We start from the raw sequence: 13,078 nt of genomic DNA on the forward strand, positions 1-13,078 counted from the left end.
ACCAATCTCCAAGAACACTGCTATGAGCAACCCTGGAGAAAACAATCATTGGGACATAAGCCAGGACCTTCTGGGAAAGCATGATCCTGAGCTGGAAAATCCCAGCCATATTTGTTTGGGGCCATTTTCTTTAAACGTTTCTCTTTTCCAGAGATACAAATATTGAAAAGAAAGTTCTGTTTATCTGAACACCATCCGATTGGGTCAGGAGCCTTTCTGTTTTCCAATTGGCTGAGGAGGATGGTGCGTTTTAGGAAGGATGGCTGTGTTAGCCGACTGACAGGCAGGTCATGTGTGAAGCCTCCAGGAATGTATTTAATCCGAATGATCAGACCCGAGCCTGCAGTATGGGCTGACCCTATCAATGTGAAGGACACTGGTACCTCTCCATCAGCCGCAGCATTTCAGACCAGCGACAGGTGAGAAACACTCAGCATGATAACCATATTCCTTCTCAGCTTCATCTCTCTCTTCATAGCCCTAAAGATCTGGAGGCGTGAAAGGTTCCAGAAGCAACGCAGCGGACAGCAGCTCCCTGGCCCCCCTCTACTGCCGCTCATTGGAAACCTGCAGGACCTGAGGCAGCAAAACCTCCACATCCACCTCACCAAATTGGCCAAGAGATTTGGGCCAATCTACAGACTGCGGACATGGAAACAAGGTGGGAAATCTGAGAGGATTAACGTAGGGGGAAATGCTATTAATACTGAGATAACTGCAGGCACAATGAATGATAGAGAGACTGGGGTAGTAACCAGATTAGAATATGAACATTAATAGTGTAGTGTATGTGTGTTTGTGCATGTATGTTTGTGCATGTGTGTGTGTGTGTTTGCATGTGTGTGCATGTGTATTTGTGAATCTGTGTTTGTATGTATGTGTGTTTGTGTGTGTGTTTGTGCATGTGTTTGTGCATGTGTGTTTATGTGTTCTTGTGCATGTATGTGAGTTTGCGCATATGTGTTTGTGCGCTTGTGCGTGTATGTGTTTGTGTGTGCGTGTGTGTGCTTGTGTGTATGTTTGTGCATGTGTTTTGTGCATGTGCTTGTGTATGTTGTGCATGCTTCTGCATGTATGTGTGTTCGTGCATGTGTTTGTTGTGTGCTTGTGTGTTTGTGCATGTGTATGTATGTGTTTGTGCATGTTTTTTTTTCATGTATTTGTGCGAGCATGAGCATGTTTGTGCATGCAGGAGTGCTTGTGTGTATGTGTGTTTATGGATGTGCTTGTGTGTGTGCTTGTGCATGGATGTGTATTTGTGCATGTGTTTGTATGTGCATTTGTGTATGTGCATGTATATGTATATGTGTTTGTGCATGTGTTTGTGTGTGCATTTGTGTATGTGCATGTATATGTGTTTGAGCAGCTGTTTGTGCATGTATGTGTATTTGTGCATGTGTTTGTGTGTTTTTGTGCATGCATGTGTTTGAGTACATGTATGTGTGTTTATGTATGTGTGTGTGGAAGTGCGTGTGTCATACACAGCAGTGTACCCATAGTCAGTATGAAGGTAAGTAGTTTTCTTTGTTTCAATAATTCATTTACCAGGAATCTTTGAATCAATAAGCGCCAGGGCCTAGGGTTTTTGCAGAATTCTATTATATATTCCCTCTCTTTATGTATTAACCAGTTCCTCGGAGCCAAGCTTTGCATTGTGCACAGTGCTGGTCTCCATATTATGAATATCACTGAAAGATAGTCACAAATGAATCCAACAAGGAAATCGGGGGTGAGTTTATTGACCCAGAGAGCAGTGAGAAGGTGGAACTCGCTCCCACAGGGAGAGGTTGAGGTAAATAGTCTGGATGTATTTGAGGGAAAGCTGGGTAAATACACAAGAGAGAGTGGGAGCGAAAGAGGATTTGAAGGCTGTGTGAATAGGCAGAGGGGATATAGGCGGGGTTAAAGACAGCAACACCACCACGGGGGCAGTGGGGAGAATGACCTGTGTCTCTGCTGTAAGTACTTTGTTAAAATTCATATTGAAAAGTCCAAAACCTTTCACTTGGTTCCAGAAATCGTGGTGCTGAACAGTGTGGAGCTGATCAAAGAGGCACTGGTGAAGGGACCGTCAGACCTTGCAGGACGGCCTCAGACATTTATAGGTACGAGACCCGTTTTCTCCCTCTTTCCCTCTTCAGTTTCTCCTCTTGCCACTCGTTCACAGCAGCTGGCCTTCTCCTTCTAGATGGTAGTGGTCGTGGGTTTGGAAGGTGCTGCCTAAGGATCCTTGGTGAGTTCCTGCAGTGCACCTTGTAGATGGTACACACGGCTGCCACTGTTTGTTGGTGGTGGAGGGTTTGAATGTTTGTGGAAGGAGGAGCCATCAGGGCTGCTTTGTCCTGGTCGGTGTTGAGCTTCTTGAGTGTTGTCGGAGCTGCACTCATCCAGGCAAGTGGAGAGTATTCCATTGCACTCCTGACTCGTACCTCATACGCTGCAGGAAAGGATGTCCCGAAGCGTGGTACATTGGCGAGACCATGCAGACGCTGCGACAACGAATGAACGGACATCGCGCGACAATCACCAGGCAGGAATGTTCTCTTCCAGGGCAGCACGGTGGCACAGTGGGTTAGCCCTGCTGCCTCACGGCGCCGAGGTCTCAGGTTCGATCCCGGCTCTGGGTCACTGTCCGTGTGGAGTTTGCACATTCTCCCCATGTTTGCCGGGTTTTGCCCCCACAGCCCAAAAGATGTGCAGGTTAGATGGATTGGCCACACTAAATTGCCCCAGTATTGGAAAAAAATGAATTGTGTTCTCTAAATTTATAAAAACAAAAGGAATGTTCCCTTCTGGTCGGGGAACACTTCAGCAGTCAAGGGCATTCAGCCTCTGATCTCCGGGTAAGCGTTCTCCAAGGCGGCCTTCAGGACGCGCGACAACGCAGAATCGCCGCGCAGAAACTTATAGCCAAGTTCCGCACACATGAGTGCGGCCTCAACCGGGACCTGGGATTCATGTTGCATTACATTCATCCCCCACCATCTGGCCTGCGAAATCCTACCAACTGTCCTGGCTTGAGACAATTCACACCTCTTTAACCTGGGGTTACCCCATCTCTGGATATGTAAAGACTTAATTAACTGCAAATGCTCGCATTCCAAGCATTGTTTGGCATCTTTGAATCTGTCTATATATATGTTTCTGGAACATACCTCTTCATTCACCTGAGGAAGGAGCAGCCCTCCGAAAGCTAGTGTTTGAAACAAACCTGTTGGACTTTAACCTGGTGTTGTAAGACTTCCTATTGTACCGTATAGATGATTGACAGGCTTTGGGGAGTCAGGAGGTGAGTTACTCTCTGCAGGATTCCTAGCCTCTGACCTGCTCTGGTAGCCACAATATTAATATGGCTAGTCCAGTTCAGTTTCTGGTCAATGGTAACTCCCGGGATGTTGATGGTGTTTGATAGGAGTGTCTTAATGATTCGAATGAAATCCCTGCAATAGCCTCCTGATTCTCCCTGCTGTACCTGGCCCAAGGGAGGAGAGGGAGTGGCGGAATGACACGGACCTGACACCCATTTTCAATGGTTTCACCACAGGTCAGACACAAGGGACGGATGAGAAGCAGAGAAACCGAAGAAACACGGAGATAAAGGCAAAAGAAGTGAAGGGTAGAACAAGGGAGAAGGTTAAGATAGAGGAAACCAAAGTGTCCATCATTATATCCGCCATCGTCTAATTAAATGGTGGAACAGGTTCGAGGGTTTGAATGGCCCGCCTCCCATTGTTGGGACAAGGATTGGGGAACTCAGAATTCTTTTTTAATTTTAGAGTACCCAATTCATTTTTTCCAATTAAGGGGCTATTAACGTAGGCAATCCACCTAACCTGCTCATCTTTGGCAAGTGGGGGCGAAACCCTCGCAAACACGGGGAGAATGTGCAAACTCCACACGGACAGTGACCCAGAGTCGGGATCGAACCTGGGACCTCGGTGCCGTGAGGCAGCAGGGTTAACCCACTGCGCCACCGTGCTGCTCCTGGGGAACTCAGAATTAAGGTTTTGGGAAGAGATGGGGATGTGAAGAAACAGCCAGTGCTCATGAACTGAGACTTGCTGCCCACCAGGGTGCTGCACGGGGAGATGATCAATGATTTTGAAAGTGATGTGAATGGGGACTTGAGAGAAATAAACTCGGGGGTCTACAGGGACAGAGTGGAGGGGCAAATGGAACTGATTGGCTTGCTCTACGGAGAGCTCAGTACGAAGTCTTACAACACCAGGTTAAAGTCCAACAGGTTTGTTTCGATGTCACTAGCTTTCGGAGCGCTGCTCCTTCCTCAGGTGAATGAAGAGGTCTTACATAGAACATAGAACATAGAACAATACAGCGCAGTACAGGCCCTTCGGCCCACGATGTTGCACCGAAACAAAAGCCATCTAACCTACACTATACCATTATCATCCATATGTTTATCCATTAAACTTTTAAATGCCCTTAATGTTGGCGAGTTCACTACTGTAGCAGGTAGGGCATTCCACGGCCTCACTACTCTTTGCGTAAAGAACCTACCCCTGACCTCTGTCCTATATCTATTACCCCTCAGTTTAAGGCTATGTCCCCTCGTGCTAGCCATTTCCATCCGCGGGAGAAGGCTCTCACTGTCCACCCTATCTAACCCTCTGATCATTTTGTATGCCTCTATTAAGTCTCCTCTTAACCTTCTTCTCTCCAACGAAAACAACCTCAAGTCCATCAGCCTTTCCTCATAAGATTTTCCCTCCATACCAGGCAACATCCTGGTAAATCTCCTCTGCACCCGTTCCAAAGCCTCCACGTCCTTCCTATAATGCGGTGACCAGAACTGTACGCAATACTCCAAATGCGGCCATACCAGAGTTCTGTACAGCTGCAACATGACCTCCTGACTCCGGAACTCAATCCCTCTTCATTCACCTGAGGAAGGAGCAGCGCTCCGAAAGTTAGTGACATCGAAACAAACCTGTTGGACTTTAACCTGGTGTTGTAAGACTTCGTACTGTGCTCACCCCAGTCCAACGCCGGCATCTCCACATCATGGCTACGGAGAGCTGACAGAGACTTGATGGGCTGAATGGCCTCCTTCAGTGCCATGATTGGCCCGACAGGCCCAGTCCAAAATTCGGTCCCGCTGACTTGGGACAGGATGCTCAGGTGTGTTACAGGTCGGGTTAGGGTTTCTGCCCTTCCGTCGCTGGCCCAATTGTCTTAACCTGTCACTGTTCCCTGCAGGAAACTTCATCTCCTTTGGCGGGAAGGACCTGGCCCTCGGAGATTACACCAGCACCTGGAAGATCCAGAAGAAGTTGGTGCACGGTGTGATTCAGCGGAGTCGGAACATGGCGCTGGAACCCTTGGTGGAACGAGAGGCTCGGAAACTGTGTGAGGTACAGTCCGGACTGTCCTCTGCAGAGATTGGGTGGATGGAGTAGGCCGAACCCACCTGAGGTGGCCTGAAATGCATTTTACCAAAATGGGGAAAGAACTTTCTTACAATAATCTGTCTCTGTTTATCATTCCCTATAGACATTCCAGAGCTATGTGGGGATGCCAGTGGACACAACAAGAGATTTCTCCATGTCCACCTGTAATGTCATCTCCTCCCTCACCTTTGGTACAGAGGTAAATGTTCACAAGGATCCTCTCATCATTTTATTGTTGTTTCAGGAAATGTTCTCTGTTACCTTCTCTTATCACTGTTGCTCACTTGGCTGGGCAGTCCTTGAAGGCGAGAGAGGGATGACAGTAACTGTCCCCAGTGATCCCTGGTGCTGGTTACCATGGTAACCTGCCTCTCCCACTTGCACTCGTCTCGGCTCCTCACCTACAGGTCAGAGGTTGAGAGGTCAGCAAGTGCTGTGGCAACCAGCCGTCCATGTTTGCAATGTGGACACTCGGCAACCACACATCAAAAGGTTCGGTGTGAAGAATAGGAGCTGGAGAAGGCAGTTTGGCTCTGAGAGACTGGTCTGCCACTCAGTACGAACATCGCCGATCCTCTGCCTCAGCTTCACTTTTCCCTTGATCAGTGGATCACTCACAGGGTCAATGTCGACACACACACACACACAGGGTCAATGTCGACACACACACACACACACAGGGTCAATGTCGACACACACACACACAAGGTCAATGTCGACACACACACACACACACAGGGTCAATGTCGACACACACACACACACACAGGGTCAATGTCGACACACACACACACACACAGGGTCAATGTCGACACACACACACAGGGTCAATGTCGACACACACACACACAGGGTCAATGTCGACACACACACACACAGGGTCAATGTCGACACACACACACACACACACAGGGTCAATGTCGACACACACACACACACACACACACACAGGGTCAATGTCGACACACACACACACAGGGTCAATGTCGACACACACACACACACACAGGGTCAATGTCGACACACACACACACACACACACACACAGGGTCAATGTCGACACACACACACACAGGGTCAATGTCGACACACACACACACACACAGGGTCAATGTCGACACACACACACACACACACACACAGGGTCAATGTCGACACACACATACACACACACACACAGGGTCAATGTCGACACACACACACACAGGGTCAATGTCGACACACACACACACACACACAGGGTCAATGTCGACACACACACACAGGGTCAATGTCGACACACACACACACACACAGGGTCAATGTCGACACACACACACACACACAGGGTCAATGTCGACACACACACACACACACAGGGTCAATGTCGACACACACACAGGGTCAATGTCGACACACACACACACACACAGGGTCAATGTCGACACACACACACACACACACAGGGTCAATGTCGACACACACACACACACACACAGGGTCAATGTCGACACACACACACACACACACACACAGGGTCAATGTCGACACACACACACAGGGTCAATGTCGACACACACACACACACACAGGGTCAATGTCGACACACACACAGGGTCAATGTCGACACACACACACACACACAGGGTCAATGTCCACACACACACACACACAGGGTCAATGTCGACACACACACACACATGGTCAATGTCGACACACACACACACAGGGTCAATGTCGACACACACACACAGGGTCAATGTCGACACACACACACACACACACACACACAGGGTCAATGTCGACACACACACACACAGGGTCAATGTCGACACACACACACACACACACACAGGGTCAATGTCGACACACACACAGGGTCAATGTCGACACACACACACACAGGGTCAATGTCGACACACACACAGGGTCAATGTCGACACACACACACACAGGGTCAATGTCGACACACACACACAGGGTCAATGTCGACACACACACACATGGTCAATGTCGACACACACACACACATGGTCAATGTCGACACACACACACACACAGGGTCACTGTCGACACACACACACACACACACACACACACAGTGTCAATGTCGACACACACACACACAGGGTCAATGTCGACACACACACACACACAGGGTCACTGTCGACACACACATACAGGGTCAATGTCGACACACACACACACACACACACACACACAGGGTCAATGTCGACACACACACACACAGGGTCAATGTCGACACACACACACACACAGGGTCACTGTCGACACACACATACAGGGTCAATGTCGACACACACACACACACAGGGTCAATGTCGACACACACACACACAGGGTCACTGTCGACACACACATACAGGGTCAATGTCGACACACACACACATACAGGGTCAATGTCGACACACACACACACAGGGTCAATGTCGACACACGCACACACACACACACACACAGGGTCAATGTCGACACACACACACACACACACACAGGGTCTATGTCGACACACGCACACACACACACACACAGGGTCAATGTCGACACACACACACACACACAGGGTCAATGTCGACACACACACACACACACACACAGGGTCTATGTCGACACACGCACACACACACACACACAGGGTCAATGTCGACACACACACACACACACAGGGTCAATGTCGACACACATACACACAGGGTCAATGTCGACACACACACACACACACAGGGTCAATGTCGACACACACACACACACACAGGGTCAATGTCGACACACACACACACACACACACACAGGGTCAATGTCGACACACACATACACACACACACACAGGGTCAATGTCGACACACACACACACAGGGTCAATGTCGACACACACACACACACACACAGGGTCAATGTCGACACACACACACAGGGTCAATGTCGACACACACACACACACACAGGGTCAATGTCGACACACACACACACACAGGGTCAATGTCGACACACACACACACACACAGGGTCAATGTCGACACACACACAGGGTCAATGTCGACACACACACACACACACAGGGTCAATGTCGACACACACACACACACACACAGGGTCAATGTCGACACACACACACACACACACAGGGTCAATGTCGACACACACACACATACAGGGTCAATGTCGACACACACACACACAGGGTCAATGTCGACACACGCACACACACACACACACACAGGGTCAATGTCGACACACACACACACACACACACAGGGTCTATGTCGACACACGCACACACACACACACACAGGGTCAATGTCGACACACACACACACACACAGGGTCAATGTCGACACACACACACACACACACACAGGGTCTATGTCGACACACGCACACACACACACACACAGGGTCAATGTCGACACACACACACACACACAGGGTCAATGTCGACACACATACACACAGGGTCAATGTCGACACACACACACACACACAGGGTCAATGTCGACACACACACACACACACAGGGTCAATGTCGACACACACACACACACACACACACAGGGTCAATGTCGACACACACATACACACACACACACAGGGTCAATGTCGACACACACACACACAGGGTCAATGTCGACACACACACACACACACACAGGGTCAATGTCGACACACACACACAGGGTCAATGTCGACACACACACACACACACAGGGTCAATGTCGACACACACACACACACACAGGGTCAATGTCGACACACACACACACACACAGGGTCAATGTCGACACACACACAGGGTCAATGTCGACACACACACACACACACAGGGTCAATGTCGACACACACACACACACACACAGGGTCAATGTCGACACACACACACACACACACAGGGTCAATGTCGACACACACACACACACACACACACAGGGTCAATGTCGACACACACACACAGGGTCAATGTCGACACACACACACACACAGGGTCAATGTCGACACACACACAGGGTCAATGTCGACACACACACACACACACAGGGTCAATGTCCACACACACACACACACAGGGTCAATGTCGACACACACACACACATGGTCAATGTCGACACACACACACACAGGGTCAATGTCGACACACACACACAGGGTCAATGTCGACACACACACACACACACACACACACAGGGTCAATGTCGACACACACACACACAGGGTCAATGTCGACACACACACACACACACACACAGGGTCAATGTCGACACACACACAGGGTCAATGTCGACACACACACACACAGGGTCAATGTCGACACACACACACAGGGTCAATGTCGACACACACACACATGGTCAATGTCGACACACACACACACATGGTCAATGTCGACACACACACACACACAGGGTCACTGTCGACACACACACACACACACACACACACACAGGGTCAATGTCGACACACACACACACACACAGGGTCAATGTCCACACACACACACACACAGGGTCAATGTCGACACACACACACACATGGTCAATGTCGACACACACACACACAGGGTCAATGTCGACACACACACACAGGGTCAATGTCGACACACACACACACACACACACACACAGGGTCAATGTCGACACACACACACACAGGGTCAATGTCGACACACACACACACACACACACAGGGTCAATGTCGACACACACACAGGGTCAATGTCGACACACACACACACAGGGTCAATGTCGACACACACACACAGGGTCAATGTCGACACACACACACATGGTCAATGTCGACACACACACACACATGGTCAATGTCGACACACACACACACACAGGGTCACTGTCGACACACACACACACACACACACACACACAGGGTCACTGTCGACACACACATACAGGGTCAATGTCGACACACACACACACACACACACACACACAGGGTCAATGTCGACACACACACACACAGGGTCAATGTCGACACACACACACACACAGGGTCACTGTCGACACACACATACAGGGTCAATGTCGACACACACACACACACAGGGTCAATGTCGACACACACACACACAGGGTCACTGTCGACACACACATACAGGGTCAATGTCGACACACACACACATACAGGGTCAATGTCGACACACACACACACAGGGTCAATGTCGACACACGCACACACACACACACACACAGGGTCAATGTCGACACACACACACACACACACACAGGGTCTATGTCGACACACGCACACACACACACACACAGGGTCAATGTCGACACACACACACACACACAGGGTCAATGTCGACACACACACACACACACACACAGGGTCTATGTCGACACACGCACACACACACACACACAGGGTCAATGTCGACACACACACACACACACAGGGTCAATGTCGACACACATACACACAGGGTCAATGTCGACACACACACACACACACAGGGTCAATGTCGACACACACACACACACAGGGTCAATGTCGACACACACACACACACACACAGGGTCAATGTCGACACGCACACACACAGGGTCAATGTCGACACACACACACACAGGGTCAATGTCGACACACACACACACACACAGGGTCAATGTCGACACACACACACACACAGGGTCAATGTCGACACACACACTCACACACACATACACAGGGTCAATGTCGACACACACACACACATACAGGGTCAATGTCGACACACACACACAGGGTCAATGTCGACACACACACACACAGGGTCAATGTCGACACACACACACACACACAGGGTCAATGTCGACACACACACACAGGGTCAATGTCGACACGCACACACACACACACACAGGGACAATGTCGACACACACACACACACACACGGTCAATGTCGACACACACACACAGGGTCAATGTCGACACACACACACACACAGGGTCAATGTCGACACACACACACACACAGGGTCAATGTCGACACACACACACACACACACAGGGTCAATGTCGACACACACACACACACACACACACAGGGTCAATGTCGACACACACACACACACACACACACACATACAGGGTCAATGTCGACACACACACACAGGGTCAATGTCGACACACACACACACACAGGGTCAATGTCGACACACACACACACACAGGGTCAATGTCGACACACACACACACACACACAGGGTCAATGTCGACACACACACACAGGGTCAATGTCGACACACACACACAGGGTCAATGTCGACACGCACACACACACACAGGGTCAATGTCGACACACACACACACACACACACACGGTCAATGTCGACACACACACACGGTCAATGTCGACACACACACACACAGGGTCAATGTCGACACACACACACACTCAGGGTCAATGTCGACACACACACACACACACTCAGGGTCAATGTCGACACACACACTCACTCAGGGTCAATGTCGACACACACACACACACACACACTCAGGGTCAATGTCGACACACACACACACACACACAGTGTCAATGTCGACACACACACAGTGGGTGAGTTGTGCTCTGTGCTACATTACATATTCCATTGTTTGACTGATTTCAGTATGAGAAGAATGATCCTGAGCTCCAGGATATACATGACTGCCTGGTGGAGCTGGTCAGTCTCTGGGGGTCGCCCTCAATCAGTCTTCTGGACATGTTTCCCATACTGCAGGTAAGACACCTGAGAATGCCACCTGGTAGTCACTATCTGCACCTCAGGGTGCTCTGCCTGCTGATGTATCTGTAAAATCTCTGATATTATGACCAGCATTTTCTTCAAAGTTTTACCCAGTTGTCTTTGTTAGTCAGGAGATTATTCAACAACAACAATATTTACCCTTAAATTAACCAAAACCATAAACTAAAGATCCCCAAGATTTGTTCTACTACCTGTATTGATGGACACGGTTGTCCCGCGGGTCCGATTCTGTGGATCCCAATTTCCTCAGGGTCTTTCTTCGTTGGAAGGTGCTTCCTTCCATGCTGCACGCTGCTTCCTTCCGCCTCAGATCAGACGTCTTGATTGCCTATGCGTGGAGTCTTTGCTGGTGGGAGGTCTGCGTGTTTGATTCTTACACCCTTCCCCTCGTCTGTCCAGAAACCTCTCTGGCGTTTGGCCAATGAGGGCTCAGGAAGGGGGTCCCAACACCCAAGGGATTACATGATGACCACTTGACAGGTCACCGGGGCCCGCCATCATCTCTGGTGGTGTTGCTTGCACATAACCTATTGCCCTGGGTGCCAGAAAGTCTGGCTTGACAGGGACAACTGAAAACAAGTCAGTGCATTGCAACAGAATCGCTGGTCTCCTGATGGGTGAGTGACAGGGCAGGTCCAGACATGCCCTGTCAGCTTGTTCGAGTTTCAGTGGCCAAGTTTGAATTCCCATCAGGCTGTTTGTTGAAGCGAGCTGTGACTTGATTTAAAATGTCCAATATTTAAATTTTAAGTGTCCGATTTTATTGGGCCTAAAATTCAGGCCGTTCCAAATGACCACACCTCGCACTGCGGAGCATCACCGTGTCTAGAACACGGTCGGCAGTATATGGCTGGTTCAGAGTAACATTTGGATCGGTTTAACATTGTCAGTCGGTTGTCAAAATGTATCCATGCTCGTTCCCATTGATTGGCT

At 49.6% G+C, this 13,078-nt stretch overlaps 1 protein-coding gene across 1 annotated transcript in view; it reads left to right on the plus strand.

Annotated features, from left to right (window-relative positions):
* Nucleotides 1-363: 363 nt before the first annotated feature.
* Nucleotides 364-13,078, plus strand: part of cyp21a2 (cytochrome P450, family 21, subfamily A, polypeptide 2) — a 36,174-nt gene continuing 23,459 nt past the window's right edge. Inside the window, exons 1-5 of the mRNA XM_072475617.1 lie at nucleotides 364-661; nucleotides 2,016-2,105; nucleotides 5,218-5,372; nucleotides 5,512-5,607; nucleotides 12,008-12,118. Coding sequence (XP_072331718.1) covers nucleotides 436-661; nucleotides 2,016-2,105; nucleotides 5,218-5,372; nucleotides 5,512-5,607; nucleotides 12,008-12,118 — 678 coding nt within the window. The 5' untranslated portion in view covers nucleotides 364-435. The remainder of the gene's footprint in view (nucleotides 662-2,015; nucleotides 2,106-5,217; nucleotides 5,373-5,511; nucleotides 5,608-12,007; nucleotides 12,119-13,078) is intronic.

This window comes from Scyliorhinus torazame, chromosome 14 (genome assembly GCF_047496885.1).
Source record: "Scyliorhinus torazame isolate Kashiwa2021f chromosome 14, sScyTor2.1, whole genome shotgun sequence".
In the NCBI taxonomy this organism is placed as follows: Eukaryota; Metazoa; Chordata; class Chondrichthyes; order Carcharhiniformes; family Scyliorhinidae; genus Scyliorhinus; species Scyliorhinus torazame.